At 40.8% G+C, this 22,272-nt stretch overlaps 1 protein-coding gene across 14 annotated transcripts in view; it reads right to left on the bottom strand.

The window, feature by feature from the left end:
- KIF1A (kinesin family member 1A) overlaps window positions 1-22,272 on the bottom strand; it is a 246,538-nt gene that overhangs the window by 66,244 nt on the left and 158,022 nt on the right. For all 14 annotated transcript variants that reach the window (XM_068280653.1, XM_068280654.1, XM_068280655.1 and 11 more), the window contains 7 exons: window positions 18,879-18,997; window positions 18,066-18,151; window positions 15,347-15,482; window positions 12,594-12,759; window positions 11,022-11,112; window positions 9,313-9,431; window positions 6,988-7,043 (listed from right to left, as the gene is read on the bottom strand). In XM_068280653.1, the coding sequence (XP_068136754.1) occupies window positions 6,988-7,043; window positions 9,313-9,431; window positions 11,022-11,112; window positions 12,594-12,759; window positions 15,347-15,482; window positions 18,066-18,151; window positions 18,879-18,997 (773 nt within the window). The remainder of the gene's footprint in view (window positions 1-6,987; window positions 7,044-9,312; window positions 9,432-11,021; window positions 11,113-12,593; window positions 12,760-15,346; window positions 15,483-18,065; window positions 18,152-18,878; window positions 18,998-22,272) is intronic.

The following is a 22,272-nucleotide window of genomic DNA, read 5'->3' as shown; positions in this document are numbered from 1 at the left end:
CTTCCCTTCTCCCTTTCAAATGGAACGAGGCAGGGATGCCCTCTATCCCCCATTATCTTTATCCTCACATTAGAGCCCTTTCTGAATCAAATTCGTCAAGACCCTACGATACACGGAGTCAAAATACTCCAAAAAGAACATAAAATAGCAGCATTTGCGGATGACATGCTCTTTTTCCTCATTTAGCCCCTGATATCCATTCCCAACCTAATCAAAAGCCTGGAAGATTTTGGAAGACTCTCAAACCTGAAGATAAACTTTGCCAAATCCAGTGCTCTTAATATTTCTCTATCCCAATCCATAATGAACCAATGCCAACTATCCTTCCCTTTAAGGTGGGAAACATCCGCTATTACATATCTGGGAATCAAAATCCCATCAGACCTAAAAAAAAATATTTGCCTTAAATTACACTTCACTAGAAACAAAAATAACAGCTGATCTGGAATTATGGGGGAAAATGCAAGGAATCTCGTGGTTTGGGAAAATGTCAATCATAAAAATGAACATACTGCCCAGACTTCAAAATCTCCCAATTACGATTCCCTAATCCTATCTGCCAAATATGCAAAAGAAACTCAATGATTTTATTTGGAGTAAACAAAGATCTAGACTGAGATTTGACATCCTCACCAGAACCAAAATCACTGGAGGAACAGGCCTCCCGGACCTATTTAAATACTACATGGCCACTCATTTAGTTAGGACTCTAGGCTGGGCAGACCACAATTCTAAAAGGGACTGGGTCGAAATAGAAAACGCCAGTATCCAACCCCAGATCCAAGACATCCAATCCCTTCTGTGGGAATCTAAACCCCACTGCACAAAGATTACCCAACTTCATCCACTAATAGATCCAACTCTGAAAGCCTTTAGGACATGCAATAAAAAATACAACTTAACAGGAAAAGGAAGTCTCTTGACTCCCTTACTCAACAACAAAGATTTCCCACCAGGCCTAGAGAAGAATTTTTTACTGGGCTGGAATAAAAACCCAACCCCCAGAATAGCAGATTTTATATATAAGGGAGAGGTTCTGCCATACCTGCAAATTAAAGATTTCACCACACCAAATAGCACTCTAAAATGGCAATACTTCCAAATAAGACATTACATAAACTCTCTAAAATCCAAAAAAGCACTACAGTACACCACCACAGCTTTCGAAGATAAGATTCTCTCAGATAAAGCGCAAAGACATCTTCTAGCTTGGGCATATTCCATTTTAAATAGCAATAAATCTGACGAACTCCTACACTATCAAAAAAATGGAATCTGGCCCTAAAGAAAAACATAACACCAGAACAATGGAAGACCATAGCGGTCAATACCCATAAATCCTCCAGAAGTGCTTGGTCGCAAGAGCAGAATTTCAAATTCCAAACCTTATGGTATAAAACTCCTGAGGCCATTCATAGATTCGCTCCCGAAATACCAAACAAGTGCTGGAGATGTAATATGGATGAGGGGTCCTTTATCCATATAACCTGGCATTGTCCGGCAATAAAAACATATTGGACGAACATTCACAATATAATACAAAAAATAACTGGCTATACTATCCCTTTCGAGCCTGACATATTTTTATTACACAACATTAATATGAGCCACAAGGACTATAAAAACTCCATCTTGCCGCATTTGATAAACGCAGCTAGAGCACAGATACCTGCCCTCTGGAAACAAAAAGCAATCCCCTCAATTCAAGGCTGGCTACAAAAAGTGAGCAAAATTCAAAAAATGGAGGAATTAATCCACAGCACCCAATACTCAACAGACAATTACAACCGGATTTGGGATAGCTGGATTGCATTCACGCAATCCACTGACTGGCCAACATAAAGGTGAAATACGGGTACACAACATAAGGTTACATGAGGGGCCACTGTCATATACCAACCATAGACAAGAATAACTACACGAGACCCATTCACCGATATAGTAGGTGGATATATGGATGAAGATAAATGTTCAACATGTTTACCTTGTTTTTGTTTTGGTTAAGTTAAGAACAAGTTATACTTAAGTAATAGCAACTAAAACAAATGGTTTATTCACTCTCTTTAATACACACTCTAACATCTATTGTACTAGCATTTGAAGATTGTAACATCTAGCATGTCAAATGTTCATACTCATAATACTGCTTATACTTTGTTAACATCTTTCAATAAACAATATTGAAACAGAAGTTCAATCCTTGGTTAAAGTTCCTCTTTAAATTGTGATGGAATTTAACAGATTCAAATCACATTGGCCAAGACAGAACCTGAAGTGGGCAGCCTATGGAACTTTTACATACAACCCCCCCCCCCCCCCCCCCCAAGGGATACCACATTTATATTGCACATTTATTTTACTAGTATCATATGGATCCATGCTGAAATAGACCTGTGTAGGGTTTAATCACTGTTAATTTACTTATGCTATCCATCGCAATATACAGGGGAGTATAGCCCAGAAGAGGCTCCTACCACCAGAAGTAAAACCAATGGACTGGAAAGTAAACTAAAGATGGCACCACCAATGATACATTTCAGAATGTAAATCAGCGTAAGTAATGATTTGACAATGGGCAAACACTTAGTAAATAATTTATGTATTAACTAGACCTTAGGCCCATTACAATAACGGGAGCTAGGCCTTGCCCCTCACAACCCCTCCCCCCCCCCTTTCGCCACCGACAGATCGCCAGCACGTGCAAGGCTGCTGCGTGCACACACACGCAACGGTCACAACGCGTACACGCCTGCCCTCGTCCTGCAGTGTGTAACGTCTGTGTGCTGCACATGCGCACTGGCAAAAAAACCACAGGGACAGGACACAGGGACACACGCAACGGTCACAACGTGTACACGCCTGCCCCCCTGCCCTCGTCCTCCTGTAGTGCGTAACGTCCGTGTGCCGCACAAGTGCACTGGCAAAAAAGCACAGACACAGGAACAGGACACAGGGGTTTTATTGTATAGGATATTGTAAAAAAAACAAAAAAAAACAATTTTATGTATTATGTTATTTTCCTCTTTAAAGGGACTCCGAGCAGTGCAGTAACTATGGAAAGATGCATACCATTTTTTTTCCAATGATATATAAACCGTCACCCTACACCTTTTAGTTTTCATTATTTTCGCGATCGAAATCGCAGCCGCCATCTTGGATTCCTTATTCAGCATTGTATTATGCAGGACGACACTTTCCCCAGTGTCGGCAGCTCCACTCAGTGCAATGCAATGAAATACAACCCAGGGGGATATAATTACAAACATCATGCCGGTAGGTGTGAGGATAAAATTAATTAGTTGTGGGTATGCTTAAAGGCATACCCACAGACATTGCTCGGAGTCCCTTTAAGTGATGGAATATTGGTAGCATTGTGTAGCTTCCCTGTGTGGCCAAAAAACTAGAGGAAGGCCACAGATAGTTGATTACAGCTATAGCACACTGCTCCATTTTCCATAAGCTATTAGCTATCTTAATGATTATGTTAACAGTTTTGATTTTCTACATATAGTTACCAATGTCACAGACTAGAAACTGGAGGAAAAATTGCAGCTTCTTATGCAAAACATGCAGAGTTTACACAGTAAAGTGCCACACAGGAAAAGATTCAGAGCACACAAATTACCACAATGAGACCAAAGTGAATAAATGACCTTATAGGGCTCCACACGCACCAGGTCTCTGTGCCTTCATCACTGCACCCGTCATCCTTAACAGCGAAGGCTCTTGTTGTGCTTGTCGGGTTAGTGTGCTTAAAAGAGAGCTACCTATATGTTCTTCCTCTGCCGACAGTATAGGGACCAGTGAACTCAGCATATTAAATGTGGAATGCAGTGCTGGGGGAAGAAATGGAGTGTGCAAGCCTAGAAAAGGTGCCCATTACGGTACCATTGGAAGCCAGTCAGGTGTAATATCAGAGTTTGTGAGATCAGTAAAGCATTAGCAGATAGCAAAGGTAAGGTCAAAGATTTAAGTAGGTAAGAAGCAAAGGCAAAAAAAACAATAACAAAATTAAATTGTTAAAATACAAAAAGTGGGAATTATTGTTATTTACAAATGGTCTTTATAATAAATACATCCTTTAGTATATTAGATGGAAAAAGCAGGGGCATAATTACAAATCATGGGGGCCTTCAGCAACAATTTGATGGGACCTCCCACTGTTTATAGTCCGTTTTTTGCCTCCCGTTGGTGAGAGACCCTCACAGTCTTGAGGCCCATCTACCAGGAGTCATATAAAAATGTGGCCATAATAACCATCATTCTATAACAAGTGTAGCCACAAAAACACCTGATCTGACAGATGGACCATTGTATTGAAAGGAGGGAAGGTTAGAAGTTGGGGACCCCTTCAGCTCCTAGACCCCCTGCAGTCACAGAGGCTGCTCCCTTATAGTTACACCCCTGGGAAAAAGTCATCTCCGGTATACATGAGCTTACAGATAAAATGAACTCTTTAATTCTTGCTAATGGACAAAACACAATACATATCTCTGTAGGCGGTTAAAACTGTTAGTATGGAATCATGGGTAGAATGGAGGAGCACCCAATGACAAAGGATAGAGATGACCTTCGTGTGCCTTCACCAACAGACCAATAACCTCCTGCGCTGTATGCAATGCGCAAAGTCCAAAACGGTCGGCACTATTATTAAGAAATTGCAAACTTTATTTCAAAAGTATAATGATTCTAATAAGCACCCCTTTTCAAGCTGTGGTATTACATAAGCTGCACAGCTTGAAAAATGGTGTGAGCGGCGTGTTGTTGCTGTCACAGCTTCTTGTATGCTTATCATTTTAAATAAAGTTTGTAGTTTCGTGATAGTGGTGCCGACTATTTTGAACTTTGCTTATTTGGACACAGTAAAATCCTGACATAGGCCTCAATTCACTAAGCTTATCTTCTGTCTTTAATAGCGTTTCTAGAATGATCACCATGGTGATAAGGCATGTAGTATTCAGGAAACATTTTACCTCAGGCAAACCTAAAGTTAACTCTTCTGTCTTTAAGTTAACTCTTCAATCCTTAAAATAACTCCAGAGTTAAAGACAGGCTATTTATTATCTGCATGTGAAAATAACTACAAAGGAGGTAAATTAACTACAGAGGAGGTGAAATAACTACAGAGGAGGTAACTTAAGGAATGAAGAGATAAGATAACTCTCTCTTATGTGGAGGTAAGTTTTCTCTTGCCTTATTATCTCCAGCATGATCTTAGTGAATTGAGGCCTTACTGTGTGGTGGTACGTTTTCTCTTGCCTTATTGTCTCCAGCATGATCTTAGTGAATTGAGGTCTAATCATCTAAAGCAAAGAGATGTGAGATATCTCTAGACCAATAACAGTCTCACAAGATATAACAGGCCTTCACAAGAAAAAGGTAGTATTGGTGAGGTGGCTACATTTCAGTCCTGATAGATTCCTAGTGTAGTGTGTGTACTTATACTTTGAAATGGAGTTAAACTTATTTTGTATCTTTGGGTACGCTGTGTCTATCCCTGTTTGGGAGCATTTGCCTCACTTACTGTCTGGGGGATATACTTTTTTGTGCATGGCCTAAATGTAATCTCTGGTTGTGCAGAGGATAGAAAAAAATTATCAAGCTACAATTATGTCTTATTTGTTTTGGAGCGATATACCCATTTCTTGTCAGCACAGGTAGTTTATACAAATCTCTCAGATAGGGATTCACACAGCAACATAACCCAAAAAGAGACTATATTATAGAATGGGAAAGACTTGCATTGCAGAGGTATCTCAATGTGAATGTTTACAGAAGGAGTGGGTAGAATGATGAGCTCATCATTGTGCTTTTAACCTGCACTGTTCAATCAGCAGGCAGAGACCATGTTATACGGCTCTACTGCAAAGGGGAAAAGGTGTGGAAACAGATGTACTTATGTTAGCATTTTTGTTTTGCCCAGCTAACTTAATCATGGTATTGGCTGGATAGAATTAAGGGCGGTTTTACACCTGGCCATAGCGCTGCAGTGCAATACTCCACCCCCATTGCACTGCAATGCTAAAAACTACATTCATATGAACCTGAGGCAGATTGTGCCAACAGGGTCATATGCATATCGCCGACCCCCCCTCCCCCCGCACACGAATCGCTGCTCCTCATTCAGTGACGTACTCCCTGCTTAACAGGAAGTACGTCACTGGGATTTCCAGGTTTCCCTGTCGTAATCACATCTTTCCACACACGTGTGCCAACGTATTTAAGTTTTTTGCGTCGCCTATTGACATATATATTCTACCACCGATGCGTCTGCGAAGTCAGACAGTAATACAATGTTGACCTTGTGGCCGATTGTGAAGTTACAGTAAGTGTGGTAGGCCCCATAGACTTTCACTGCTTTTGCGTTACCCTATGTGGAGAAAGGGTAACGCAAAGCAATTAAACCGGCCTAGTGTAAAAAGGGCCTAAAAGTATTATAGCAAGTTTATAGACATTTCACACACACTTTATCTGGGTTTTTACACAGTGCAAAGACATTTTTTATAATGTTGGTCAAATTATTAAAAAATACTGTATCAAATTAAAAAAATATCAAAGATATTAGCTGTTGCCATATTCTTTTACTTATGCTGCAGAAAGGGAAACCATAGAAACAAGACATTTCGGCCCATATGCAATTCCAGTTTTCTCCTACGTTTTCTCCTAGGAGATAATTTTTCATCTTCTATTTTAAATAATTTTCCAGCACTTTTCAACTGAAAAAGTACTGAGAAGTAAGTGCAAAAGTGCTATCAAAATTATTTTGAGTATTTTCTTGCTTGCTGGTGGCTTAAAAGGCATTTTATTGACAAATTTAAAAATATCACCTAGGAGAAAAGTCAGGTGAAAAAGTGAATTGCATATGGCCCCTCAAGTGATAACAAAAGATATGTCAAAGTGTATAGTGTACATATTTTTTTTATTAATTGGCCTCACAGACACATTGAGTGATTATTTGTATAATTGTCACATATGTTTGTATGTTACCTGGTTTGGACAACGGCATGACTCGAGGGAGGAGACGTCTGGAGGAGCGCAGGGGGCTGGCAAAGGCAAAAAGTAAAACGTTTTCAATCTGAATTTTGGGTGACATTTTGTGGCTGTGAATCTTGCCAGATAATCATGTAGAAGGTATTATAATCAAGGGAATTAATAAAAAATATTATTGCAGTACATCCAACTTTCCTGAATCACATTACTGATTTCTGTGAGAAAAGTTGATTCAGAAGAAAAAATAAATGAATAAAATCACATACCAAAAATAATAAACATTTCTATTGGAGGAAGAAATCCATTTAAAATGATTTATAAATCTATAAAAAAATAATACAGGCAAATTCTTGTAAAGGTGCAGCAATTATCCAAAGTTAATGCTATAGCTGTTGATAAGCATGGTAAAATGATATTTCAGTTCAGAGCCTGTGTTGTGAGGTTTCCCCAGTGACCTCTGCACCTCACTCTTTTAGCCCTCATTCAATAAACCTTACTCCTGAGTTTTCTCACAGCAAATATTGCCACACCTTAAAAACAGAACACAGTAAAGTCCTATTTCCACTGGGTGCCGCGTCTATTTCCCAACTGGTTGTAGCACTCCTGCTGTTTCAGAATCCGCTCTACTGGCCTTGATTCCCTGGACAGTTTTGTTTCCTATGCAGGTTGCATAGTTCAGTCCAGGGAAAAGAGGCCTTTTTGTCAGTTTGCAAGGCTGACTGATTTGCATCTACTTATCTTGCAATCTGCTTGTCTGCTTCCTTTGAAGGTTTCCAGTATAAATGTCACTTCCTCCCAGAATTCCTTGCTCCTCATAGGTTTTGTTTGGTGAAGACTGACTTAAGAGCCTCAGCCTCTTTGTACCTTATTGCGAATGTTCTAGTGTAGTTAATTCTCGGGGAGTGCATTTTGCACTCCTCCTAGTGCAGTCAGGTTGTATATTATTTGTACTGCCTAAGTCTTATTTTGTCTTGTCCTGTTCTTGCGATGGTGCTATCTCCTGCGGTGGCAGATAGTAAATCGTCCTGTCCAGGTCCTAGATCGCATTCGCCCTAGCGTTAGAGGCGGTGGATCGCCCTTGTCTGTATCTTGGAGTGTGACCTTAGCTGCGGGTGCTCCTGGTTACTCCTTCAGTCTGTCTTGTCTGGAACGGACGCTTGCTGTTGTCTGGTGTGAGACAACCGATTAGCAAGCGTTCCCGTTATCTGTTTGTCTTTGTTCTCCGTTTTAGTCAGGGTTGGTACGTTTTGTTACTGTTGCGCTTAACATGCGGTGACGGCGTTTAGCCAGTTCATTTGTTATTTTTCTTGGCATTCAGATTGTAGTTGTTTGCTGTGTCTTCCTTACTCAATTCAGGCTCTGTCTTTGCTCAGTCTTGTGTTGCTGATAGCAATCGCCTCTCTTGCGATTAGCTTTCTCACTCTGGTCTTTTTTGATGTAATATGTCTACCGTCACCGGGTGGCGACTAGATTCATAGACATTCACATAGTCTGTATCTGTTCTTGCTTTCTTCTGAGTTGCTACTTTGTTGCCCAGTCTTGCTTAATCGTGCAATTTTAATCTGGCATCTGTGGCTGTACAGAGGACTTATTCCTCTGTACTCCACAGCTCCATCTGCTGGTTGGAATTCTCCTCTACAAATATATACTGGGTGCTCTGCCTCTGTGATTGTGGCGATTTCCTTTTGCTTCAGCGCACATGGTGTGCGCTGACTGGAAATCGCCTCCAGATCATTACATGCTGCTGCTGCAAAGCTGCAGCCAAATCACTATCTGGATTCGAATGAGTGCTATGAAAAACTGAGCATTCTAGTCTGTTCTATGGAGAGGGAAAGGAAGGTAGTAAGTGGAAGAAGCATAACAGACAGTCATTTATGGCAGTTGTCTATTGTTCAGGCATGTCAGAACAATGAACAATGTCATAGGACTACTACATTACTGCTACATTTTCACAAAGGAAATTGTGATTGTCTCAGGCAATTAGTGAATGATTGTCTCAGGCAATCAAATCTCTGTTAGAAGCTTTAAGGTGCCCATTAATGATACAATATTGATTGTACAATCTTTCCACTTCTATGTACTACAAGGGGCTACCTGAAGTATCCATTTAAAGTACTGTATCACCACTCCAGTATCTTTGTACTGCAAAGATTTGGTAAGATTGGACATTCAAGATTGTATTATTTACAGGCACCTTTAGTCAATGCCCAACCAAAAAAACCTTTCTGAGGTTTTAAGCCAATAAATGCAATTCCTAACAGATAAGTGGATGCAGCTAATGTCTGGTTATATGTATACATGGTGATGCCATTCCTTCCTTACCTTAGCACATCTTTGCATAGTGGAGGGAAAGGGTGCTGCTGATAATGTCCAAACACCTCAAAGACGATTGGCTGTGTTTTCACGTACTCCACAAAGGACTGCGTCACTTCCACCGCAATCTAGCAGAGGGAAGATAAGCACATGTATAGTGCATAAACAGTGTCATTAGATAACCAAATCTTTTATGCTTTTCTCCTACATACTATAAGAATGCAGACCATGATGTGAAAATATGAAACAGTGTGGACATAGTAATCCCCACATATATATATAGATGAAATGCAATGTTATGAAATTAGAATATGAATATTTTAAAACAATAAATATGAAATCATCACTTTGATTTTTCATAAATGCAATCACTAGAAATGAAACATGTGACCAGTATAACAGATATAAAAGGAGAAAAAGGCTTTGCTAGGTACTGTTTCAAACCTGTATATTATTATGCAGCCAGACAGAACAGTGTCACTTTGCTGCAGGATAACGTTATGTATGCGCAGTGCTTATTCCAGCCATATTAGTGCCTCAGGCGTGGCACCTTAAAGTGGAATGAAACCCAGCATTTACTCTTTGCATTAATAGATTATTTACAGCATATTATATACAACCAGCATTTTTTTTTACTAGAACAGCATTCAAAGAGTTACACACAGGACTTAGAAGCTTCCCTGCCAGCAGAGCTGGACGCATCCGAAGTGTAGATAATGTTATCTTGTGTTTAATTGTATCAAGTGGGAAATGTAAACAGACCCTTCTCTGACACTGCCAACTCTCCTGAAGACAGTGAGACAATCAGAAAGCATCAGAAAGCATTTCTGCTTACGTTAGAAGATGAATAAAGCAGGTATGAATAAAAGGCAAACTCAGTTTTAAGAGCAAAAAAAGTGTACTTTGGGAACGTATAATTTCTAAATGAATAATAATACTTATGCACAAAAGCAAATATGATAACCGTATGGCATATAAAAAGTAGGAAAACATGTTATTGATATTATATCAGGGTTTTATACCGCTTTAAGCATCCGCTAGTCTTGTGAATAGGAAAATCATAGCTTACACTAATACATTTTGCAGGCACCAATAACAAATTTAGGACTGCTCCTTGCCAACTGTATAATGGTGTGCTCTGTCTTTATTACATTTGCAAATTAATTAGTGGCTGGGTAGCGTAATGGTTAAAGGCTCTGCCTCTGACATAGGAAACCTGGGTTCCTATCTTGGCTCTTCCTGTTCAGTAAGCCAGCACCTATTCAGCAAGGAGTCATTGGGCCAGACTCACGAACACTGCTGCTGCTGCCTACTGAGCGCACCCTAGTGGCTGCAGCTCTGGCACTTCACCAGTAGAAAAGTGCAATAAAAATGTTATTTGTCTTGTCCTGTCTAATTGAGAATTGACTGTCTTTAACCAAATGAACCTGGAAGTACCACTTGGGGGTTCATGCAAACGTAGGGATAACATTTCAACATCAAGTTAATAAGCTTAGTGTTACATGCAATAAGTGGATCCTGGAGCTAACAGTGGTTAAATAAACATGGTGTATGTGTTTGGCGACACGTCCTAATTTCCTGTACTAGTGCCAGTCCTTTATGACGGATCTTGCATCCAATAACATCTATGAAACATGTATGTGGCAGACAGACATATAGATCTGATGAGTAGACATGATTAGCATTGCTATATGCACCCATGGGTGCAGGTTTCTTACATTCTGCACATGGTAGAAGCCCAGTGGCGGTCCACGACCTGTGTTTTTCAAGGGTTCTGTCGAAAATGCTTCATCGTGACGATGGATAAAACTGCAAAACAAATATATGTATATATCATAACTAGAGACTCCGGACCATTTTCAGTATATGTTGTAGCAAAATATAGGGTTAAATGATAAAATCATTCCTTTCACTGGTTAACTGAACAATTTACAGTTACATTTTTCTATATGGTTCAGATCTCTTTATCAGCTGATGACAAAACAAATGATGTTCCTGGGTCCCAAAATATCTTACAATTGCAGTCTATTCAGTCAGACAAACCAAAGGTACATTATACTTTGCCTCTACATTTTACTGTTTCCCCATTGCCTAACATGTTACAGTACTCTAAAACTACAGTCAAGGGTACTAAACAAGGAACAATAGTCCCCTGACAGTTGCATGGGTCTATATTTGCAATTTGACTGTTCAACACCAAATATATTCCTGTAAAGCAATCTCCAATCAGAAGTTCTAATTTGTCTCTCAGCTGATTCGTTGCTTTTTATGTGTAGTGCTAGAACTGCTTCCCAGCAAATTTTCTACCAACCTTTAAGCCTAGTACACACAATACAATTTTCCATCAGATCGATGGATCAATCTAATAGGCAGTTGCATTGCGTGCAGATGTCTAACCTGCTCCCTATCGATAATGTGATTGATTTCCCATTGATAACTACCCAAAATCAACGAGTCGTGTGTCTCTGCCTGGAGCTCCCTCCTTCCTTTTCTTTCAGGGAGCTCCTGCAGAGCGGGAGACAGGCTCATCAGCTCCCAGTCCCAGCATGACTAGCACTGCACCTGGTACCTTGCCTAAGCAGCATGTCACTGGGGGGAGTGGCTAAATACATAAATAAAGGAAAATATGCCTTATTACTAAAACATTTTTAAAAAGAACCTACTGTAAATACACTTGCAATTATAAATACCAATGAGCGATCAATGGGAAGAAATGTTAAAAGTAATTCCACTTTCAAGTTGTTTCATGTTGTCTGATCCCTTTACAACCCAGGGTGTGCTGTGTTACAAATGTGACTATACAAATAATATTTTTATATCTCCAGAATCTCTGTTATCAGTAAGACAAGGCTAGATGCAAGTTAATCCAATACTTCTTACAACAGTGGCTGATGAAGACTTGCCTTGACTGTGAGGAAGTAACTATACATTGTTTATGCAGTTTGTGTGGCCTGTAAGGTGTAATAGTGTTGTGCTGGGGATACACGGTACGAGTCGGCGGCTCGATTAGCAGCCAGATCGACCCCCGCCACTTCCCCGCGAGTCCCCCCCGCCGTCCGGATCGATACCCGCTCATCCCCGTGAGCGCTTCCTTATCTTCCGCTCGACTCCCTGCTATTGTCCACCTGCGGGGATCGAGTGGGGAATCGATCCGGCGGGTCATCGGACCTGTTGGAAATTATCAGCTGGGAGCATCAGCGGCTCGATACACGGTACAGAAACGTACCGTGTATCCCCAGCATTACATGTGACTGGACAAGTCTACTCAAGCCAAGCATTGTGACACTAACTTGAACTGGCAAAATATGTCGGCGTATTCTGGGGGGATGCTGGAAGCCTGCAGGACAGTCACTCTGAAGGTGAAGATGCTGCCCAGTTTAAGGGGATGACCACCTCCATCAGATAGGTCCAGGGAAGCCTTTATAGGGCTGTCAAGCAGGGCAGCTTGGTGAGAAGCTGAAAAAAAAACACAATTAGATGTTACAATTTAGAACACAATGTACACACTGAAAATCGCAAAGCGCAATCGCAAGTGTAGTGCGATGCAATTGCGTTTTTTAATCAAAATTCTACGTGTGCTTTTGTGCATTTGTGATGCGATTGCGGTTTTGCTGAGGCTATGTTTTCACGGTTTTCTGATTGTTTACCTAAAAACACAAGGGCTATTGCACACTACATGCGATTCCGATTTGCGATTCCAATTTGCAATTTTACATGCGATTCCGATTAAGATCACGGACGTCGGATACAACAACGGCTTTGAGGAGGCCCAGCACACCACGTGGGGAAACCGCTACCCCGGTTCATGCCTATCTACAGCTCTGCTGCTGAGGTATGTGGGAAACAGCTTCCTGCCTGTCCAGGATACAAAACCGGCTCTGCAACATGCACCTCTGGCCCTCAAAGCCTGTGAGGGAGGCTGCTACAGGCCAAGTTGACTACAGGCATGTCCTACTCATGGAGGCCGCAGTATTGCTCACACCATATCAGGTCCTTTGCCTTTTGCCATCAGCTGCCTCATGTCAGGGGCCCCATGCCACCAGATCTGCTCCTGGCTGCTCTGATCTTGACCACAGGCCAAGCACACCAACTTGGACTTGGTCTTTCTGCACACTGCCTAGCACTGGGGTATGCAGGACCAGGACAGTTTTCCCAACCTCAGGGGAATCTTGGACACTATGTCTACCAACCTCTCTTTTCTCTCTCTAATCTATCCTTTTCCACCTACATTGTTTCACGGCATACTGCGGGGCGTCTGAATGTGCTGCAGAGCAGTTGAGCGCCGTACAAATCGTGGCACCTCTGCCCAATATAGCATCCAGACAGACCCCCTATTTGACTTCTATTTACTGTATTTTCTCTGTATACTTGTTACTGTACAATCGCCAACCCTGTATGTGCCAAAAATAATTTCGGGTACAACCCCCGTTGTACTTGGCAAAATAAAGTATTCTGTATTCTGTGCTTTTGAATCGGTACTGCATGCTGTGTTTTTCTTCTTGTTTTGATAGCATCCATGAAAAATCGCAAATCGGAATCACAAATCGGATTTGCAGTGTGCAGGGGGGGAATTGCATGCATTGCATTTTTTTCCTGCGCTTCCCAAACGGGAGCATTTTTATTTTCATGAAGGCATTGCGAATGAAAAATCGTAGTGCAGCCAGTGTGTACAGGCCCTAAATCACAAGTGCAGATTCACTACTATGCAACTCATGAGACAGCACTGGGGGAAAATGGTGCTGCATGTGGTCTCTTTGCAAAATAATACAACATAGTGTAGCATGTTAGGGTGGAAATGGAGGAAATCTGATTGGCTGATGATCACAGTGCATCTACTGACCGATGCACCATGTTGGGTGTCTCATCATCATGTGGCTGCAATCCTCAACAATACATATTTTTGGCTGTTTATGAGTGAATATCCTAACAAAATCTAGCAATAACTACTGTAACAAATCTATTACACTCATAATCATAGCAGCTATTGATCAAGCCAAGCCAATTTTTCGTTTCAGCAGTTTCTGTTGGGTACAGCAGAAGTGACATTACTCCTGAGAAAACATGGTGGTCCCCTACTTACAAACAAGTTAAGAGGTTGTTTGTAAGGGGAATTTGTTTGTAAGTTTAGTCCAATGTTAAACATGGTGAAACGTGGATAAATGATTTACTTTTGAATAACTCAGGATTTTGCCATATCATACATAAACTTTGTTTTTTGCTTGTTTTAAATACGCTTTTAAAGCGTTTTAAGCGACTTACGACGGTTTATACAATACCTTATATGAGCTTGCAGCTTGACAAAGAAGCATTCGAAACAGTGGGCTGTAGCTGCATCTAAGCCTATTTTACTGACATGGGATTTTTATTATGTGTCTGAATAAAGAGCTATTTCTTCAAGAGTGGTGCTGCTGATCTTGGTTTTCTGGTTTACAGGATACCGTAACATTTAAAGTGTACCCGAGGTGACATGTGACATGATTAGATGAACATGTGTATGTACAGTGCCAAACATATTCATAACCAGGCAGTTTTTCTTGTTTTATTTTGCTGCTTCAAAGAGATAATGTTCGACATGGAAGTGACAGCTTTTGTTTTGTCAGTAGCTTGTCAGGAATATAGTAAACATCACTGATAAGCAAATTAAAGCCATAAAAGCTTTCCTGGCAGGGGAGAGATAGAAAAAGGTCAATAGTTCATGTATTTTAACTCTAAGACACTAAATAGCCTGCCATTGAACAGAGACAATAAAACATTCAATCTACTTTGTAAAAGTTTAAATATAAAATAAAACTATGGGATATCTAAAAAAAGTAATTTTTAGGAGTAGGAGGATAAATACTTTTGTTTATCTCATCAGCTTATTTTCACCTCGGATTCAATTTAACAACATAAATATGTAATGAAAAACAGTATTGTATATTTTGTGCATAAAGACAACTTTGTTTGTATCTCTAAAATGTTGTAACTCGAGCCGTCTGTAAGTAGGGAAGTGTCTGTATTTTACATTGGCACAATATTGCTGTTGGTTGCTGACTCCACTTACGTGCACAGGTGTTATTGTTGACCTCATCTGCACTTGGTCCAATGTCCGGGTTTATGCCCTGCCCCCCTTCAACTATTCGGAGCTCTTCCTGTGATGTACCAGAGCGTGTCATTCCTGCACATGTCTCAGCCTGGAACTGTTCCACAAGGACATACGGAAGTTACAATGCAGCATCAAATAACTGGCACCAGCATTTACCATCATTTCATATCATTACAAAAGAGAAACAGTTCTTCTCTTCCATTCAAAACCAATATTAAACACAATATACTGTAGAAGTACAACTATATTACTGCCTAATCAAAAGCTGTGAAATAATGTAAATAAAGCTTATTTTCAGGAATTGCTTTTCTGAACCTACCCCTTGGGAGGATGTATGCAGCTCTCCCCTAGTGTCTCCACCTCACTCCCCTCTAGATTGTAAGCTCACAAGGGCAGGGACCTCCTCCTAGTGTTCCACAAATCAACTATGTATGTATTTGTACTAGCATTTTTGGATGTCCTGATTGTACAGAGTTTTTAACTTCTCAAGTATCTATGCAGCCCACTGTTTGTTTTGTAATATGTACAGCGCTATGAAACATGTTGGCGCTTTATGAATGAAAAATAATAATAATAGCTCTCTTCAGAAGTCTTGTCACTCTAGCTATAGACAGCCTAGTTCTAACCAATTTCACTATCAGTCTTTGTAAAGGTGGCATTGAACAGATTAATTCAAAATGGATGTTTTAAAACATCCTCTTTTTGCACTTTTCAGTACATAAATCTAATTAGACTGGAATTTTCAATTGCATTTAAAAATATTTTGTGTCAAAAGGCTGTTCATGATTCCATTCAAAATTATTACTACTCTATTTATGGCAAACATTGCAGCTGTGTACAAAATCTTTATTCAAGTGACTTTAAAGGTAACCTAAAGTGACAGTAAGGTGCTCTGTTTAACTTACCTGGGGCTTCTTGCAGCCCACTGTAGGTCTTCTGGTCCCTAGCCATCATTTCAATCTGTTCCATTTAGCAGCTGCCCCCTCCAACAGCTGCATGCACAGCCACAGGTCATGCATCTTCTGAATTGTGCTCTCGTGGCCGGGAGTGTTCTGTGGTTGTGCAATTTGTAAAATGCCACTGTTGCCCGATTGCAGTAGCCCATGACTAGCTCAGTTTGACAGCTTTTGGAGGGACACAGCTGCTGAACAGGTGACAGCAGAATGACACCAATGGACCAGAAGGACTACAGAGGACTGGAAGAAACCGCATGTAAGTTAAACTGGGCACCTTATTGTAACTTTAGGTAAATAAGGAAAAAGGGTGAAAAAAACACTGCAACCCACAATGAGCGAGCAGTGCTGGGCCAAGGTAAGCCAAACCTAGTGTAACAATCTTAGAACAGAGAAGATCCGCACGATGCTGCAGTTCAATGCTTTATTAAGGGATATGGAACCATAGAAACAGTAACAAATTGACTTTTTTTGTAGTGTATATAGCACTTTGTTACATTTTGAAACACAGCACCAATATGTAAGTTTTAGGTGACTAGAGCCAAATCCTATCTTTGGTTAAGACCATTTGGGGTCCTAGTTTAGGTACCCTTTAATATTGTATTACATTGAAATTCCATTAAAACAAAAAGTCTCTAGTCTATGCAATCAATTTCTTATAAATGTGATCTAAGGAAAAAAACATATTAAAAGCCATTGTAAAATGTATGCATTTATTCATTCTTTATAGGCTCAATCAAAACTTTTAAACATAAGGCTGAAAAGCAGATTGCAATGTGTGTGGGTACCATAAATCTTATCAGTAACAAAAATAAAGATGATATAATTTATTAGCTAACTCAAGAGACCGGGAATACAAACTTTCTAAACCCTTTTGTTGTTCAATGCCTGATTGAGTAACTTACATATTTGAAAACTTGATTGTCTTTTGAGATAAATTAAGCTCAGTCATTACTCCAGTTGAGTTGGATTAGCACCTAGACCGACCTTGAATGTGTACCTTGACCTCCTCTTGTCTAGCCCTTTAGATACCAGGAACCACTGACATCCCATGTATGACCCTGGCCTATTTGACTACTTTTGCTCAACTGACTTGTATTGCAGTTCCCATTGAAATTTCCTGTTGCCAACTTGGACTGCCTAACCACTGCTCTTGCCTGCAGCTAGCTTAGTGGTGTTTTGGTGGTACTTCTGCCTTCACTCTTTCAGTTCATATACCTTGCTCACTTAAGGCCTGGGTGTGACTGAATACTAGGACAATGTATAAAGTCTCCCGAGGTCGAGCAGGGACGTACTACAAATGGTGAAGGCTGCAGTGGAGATTGAGGCTGAAAAGTAGGCAGGAGATCTGTCAGTCCTTACAGAAGCTTGTCTGTAAAATATTTCACTATGCAGTGTCACAGATGTTGTTGCTTTTATATAATAATAACAATAATAAAATCCATAATCAGGGCTGGATTTACCATAAGGCACTGTAGGCACGTGCCTACAGGCGCCTGATGATGGGAAGGTGGCTCAATCCCTCCCCCCCTCCCCCCCCCCGAGTGCCTCCCTCCCTCACATGCAGTGCAGCTCGGCCGGAGTTTGTAGGTTCATAGAGGGCAAAGTCTAAGGTGCCAGGACATCTGCGCCTATAGGCTCCTGTGATGTAAATCCGTTCCTGTCCATAATGGCTTGAAAGGAAACTAGCATACCACGTGCAGCAACTAAATGGCTTTTCTCACCTTCTGAAAATGTTGGTCATCAAAAGAGATTTTAGCTGTTCCTGATTGCCTGACTCCTGAACCATAATCGGGCGCTTCTTCATCCGCTATAAAAAGAAATAATAGGCTACTGTCATGTTTATACACATAGCAAATAGTGTACTGTAATTATGAAACATCCGAAAGTTAGAGTGATCAAAGTGCTGATATCAGATATGTATCTTCTATCCTGTCTGCTGTCTGCAGGAGATATCGAAGGGCAGAAGCTAATGTAACACTGCAACCTCATCTTCCCATTTCAAGGTCACTTCTATCATTTCTGAAATCTTCTCTCTGAACATGTTTAGTTTATATTTTCCATCTCTCAGGATACCCATAATCCATTGGTGCAGCCACATCCAAGTAGGGATGGTCGGAAATGTCGATTTCCGATTCTGCAGGCATTCTCTGATTGGTCTATTGGTTTCAAGTTCTGTGATTGGGCTAAAATTACTGAATTGCAGTAATGCAGTATTTCTGCAGAAATTCAATTTCCGAGTTCCGTTTTCCGATTGGAAACGGAAATTTCAATTCCGCAAAATCCGAATGAGCATCCCTACATCCAGGTACTGGTTAAATACCTGGCCCATATTCAATTAACTTTTCTCCTGAGTTTTCTCCCAGGAGATAATTTTTTTCATCTAAACTACAAAATAACTCTGCAGCACGTAATAACTTAAAAAGTACTAAACAGTAGATAGAAAAGTAAAATCAAACTTATTCTGAGCATTTTAAAGTAAAAAAAAAAGTAGACATTGTCTAGCAGGGCACAACATACAATGGATAACTTCTTACCAGAAATGGCCTGAACAGCAACTCGGAGGAAACCTTTCACTTCTCCTTTCTCACTGACAATGGCGACTCGGTGGACCAGAGGCACAGAGTACAGCAGGTTGCTCAGGTAGACAAAGGCCCTGCAGAGTGGGAAATAGGTTACGGGAAGAAAGGGACAGAAACAGAAGATAGAAGGCAGCGGAAGGAGGTGGTATGAGAACAGTGAGAGGTGAAGGAGTGAATTCATCAGGAAAACAAAGAATGATTTGAGGAATCAAAAGATCACAAAAAATAAATAAATAAAAAGGAGAGAAGAGGATGAGAGAAGGTGAAGAAAAACAAGAGAGAAAAGGTCAGGAAACACACGGCATTTATTTAGTTGCAGGGACACAGCTCACACCACAACAAGAGCTGCCAAGCCAAAAAAATATGTGGGGAGGGCAGCCATGAGCAGGCCGAGGAGTGAGTGTGTCAGCCACAGCAGGGGACATGGGATTATGGGATGGAGAGACAGACTAGGTGCTGGACGAGGAAAGGAACTGTGAAGGTGAGGCAGGGTTGGAGGCAGTGAGGAGGGCCAGCGGTTGGACCCTGGTGTTCTGTGTGAGATAGAAGGCCAGCAGCAGAGCAATAAAGGTGTATGGGTGTGCCGGCCAAAATCTGAAACAAATCAAATGAAAGTAGAACAAGGCAAAACTAAACAGAGAAATACGGGAAGGAGCCAGCTCTTTCCTCATACTGGTGGAGAAAATGAATCCTCACAATCCCATCAAGGAATACTATCATTTTAGTGATGTGGAAAGTAAAATATTTGGAAACAAATAGATTTGTAAACATGGGAGTGCACACCCTGCTGAGAAGACATGATCACCCCTGAATCCTAAAATTTACACCTGAACACTAAGCATAGCCAGATACAGGAATTTACCAATATCTATGTTGTATCACATATTGCAGGATCCTACAGTCCTAATGTGTTTAAAGAGGAACTTTTACCTAGGATTGAACTTCATCCCAATCAGTAGCTGATACCCGATTTCCCACAATAAATATTTACCTTTTGCCTTTACCTAGGATAGATCAAGAGGGAAGTCTGTATGGCTGATATTGTGGTGAAACCCCCTCCCACAGTGTGATGCCACGACCATGGTCTTGACTGTTTGCTGTCTGTGAACCTCAATGCATTGTGGGGAATAACAGCATTTTCTAACTGCCAAGCAAGCAATATCTCCCTCTGTACACAGAACTCTCAGTAATGAACATTCCGTACAGATCAACTGGCAGAACTTTAGATGTGGCCACCAGTGATAAATTTCAGAATGTAAATTGGAGTGAAAAGACTTTACATTGAAACAATTTTATTAATTATACATATTTTTTTTTTTACTACAATTTCTCTTTAAAATATGTGCAAGAAATGGAAGGAATGGATCACATGACCCACCAACTGCCATTTCTTCTACACATATCACTCAAGTCTCTTCATCATTTTATGATGACTGGCATTATTTTATCACTCTACAACAAATCAACCATTCTACTATTATTTTACTTTTCTACTAACTATTGAAAATCAGCTTACTTTTAGGATTTATTTGCTGCTACCACATTAAGAGCTGATGTAGCTGAAATTAAGGCAAATTAGGACAGTTTTTAGGCATAGGCAAACCAGGCAGACACAGCTCTATTCTTACTGCACTATGCTTTATGGAATTCTTATACGCAACAGCTAGAAAGCAATGGTGATAATGTTAACAACTTAATGGACGCGGCTGATTAGTATAATAAAATGGGATCTGAATTAGAGATGTCGCGAACCTCTGATTTTAGGTTCGCGAACCCTGTTCGCGAACCTCTGCGAAAAGTTCGGTTCTTTTCGCGAACCGCAATAGACTTCAATGGGGAGGTGAACTTTGAAAATTTTAAAAAATTCTACTGGCTGGAAAAATGATAGAAAACATGTTTCAAGAGCTCTAATACCTGGAGGCACACCTGATTGAGTGAAATACACATCACTGCTGGAGGACCCTCCCTCCCTCCTCCAAGCAAGGTCCTTATACCATTTGACTCAGTTGTCTGCCTACACTAATTAGTTATGGGACAGCTGCTACACACTCTGCTAGGGAGATTTTAATTAGCCTCTTGTTGGTCTCCTCCCTCCTCCCTTCTACCCTTCTACCTATTCCCTCCTCCCTCCTACCGGAGGGAGGAGGGTCTCATCTGCCAGGGAATTATCCTATTTCAAAAACCAGTATACATCATACCATGGCTGGGAATCGAACCCAGATCTCACTGTGTGGTGGGCAAGCACACTAACCACGGTACCACTACAGTAGTAACTGAAGCTGGCCTAAAATTTACCATTTATGCTCAATGCAATAGAAACATTAGGTTGCTTAAAGGGAACCTTAACTGAGAGTGATATGGATGTTTCTTGTAAACAATACCAGTTGCCTGGCAGTCCAGCTGATCTTTGTGACTGCAATAGTGGCTGAATCACACCCTGAAACAAGCATGCAGCTAATCCAGTCTGACTTCAGTCAGAGCACCTGATTTGCATGCTTGTTCAGGGGCTGTGGCTAAAAGTATTAGAGACACAGGATCAGCAGGCGATTCAGGCAACTGGTATTATTTTAAAAGGAAAAATCCATATCCTTCTCCGTTTAGGTTCCCTTAACCACTGTACCACTACAGTAGTAACTGAAGCTGACCTTCGAATCTCAGCTCTGTCTGTTCAGTAAGCCAGCACCTATTCAGTAGGAGACCTTAGGCAAGTCTTCCTAACACTGCTACTGCCTATAGAGCATGCCCTAGTGGCTGCAGCTCTGGTGCTTTGAGTCCGTCAGGAGAAAAGTGTGATATAAATGTTATTTGTCTTGTCTACTTTTTCTCTTTTATTTAGCATAAATGGTAAATTTTAGGCCAGCTTCAGTTACTACTGTAGTGGTACAGTGGTTAGTGTGCTTGCCCACCACACAGTGAGACCCAGGTTCAAATCCCAGCCAATGTGAGTTGGCTTTTATGCTACAAATCCTTAAAGGGAACCTAAACGGAGAAGGATATGGATTTTTCCTTTTAAAATAATACCAGTTGCCTGAATCGCCTGCTGATCCTGTGTCTCTAATACTTTTAGTCACAGCCCCTGAACAAGCATGCAGATCAGGTGCTCTGACTGAAGTCAGACTGGATTAGCTGCATGCTTGTTTCAGGGTGTGATTCAGCCACTATTGCAGTCACAAAGATCAGCTGGACTGCCAGGCAACTGGTATTGTTTACAAGAAACATCCATATCACTCTCAGTTAAGGTTCCCTTTAAGCAACCTAATGTTTCTATTGCATTGAGCATAAATGGTAAATTTTAGGCCAGCTTCAGTTACTACTGTAGTGGTACCGTGGTTAGTGTGCTTGCCCACCA

This window comes from Hyperolius riggenbachi, chromosome 4 (assembly GCF_040937935.1).
Source record: "Hyperolius riggenbachi isolate aHypRig1 chromosome 4, aHypRig1.pri, whole genome shotgun sequence".
Taxonomy (NCBI): domain Eukaryota; kingdom Metazoa; phylum Chordata; class Amphibia; order Anura; family Hyperoliidae; genus Hyperolius; species Hyperolius riggenbachi.
The sequence above is the reverse complement of the archived record's forward strand: the minus strand, read 5'-3'. Positions and strand labels throughout refer to the sequence as shown.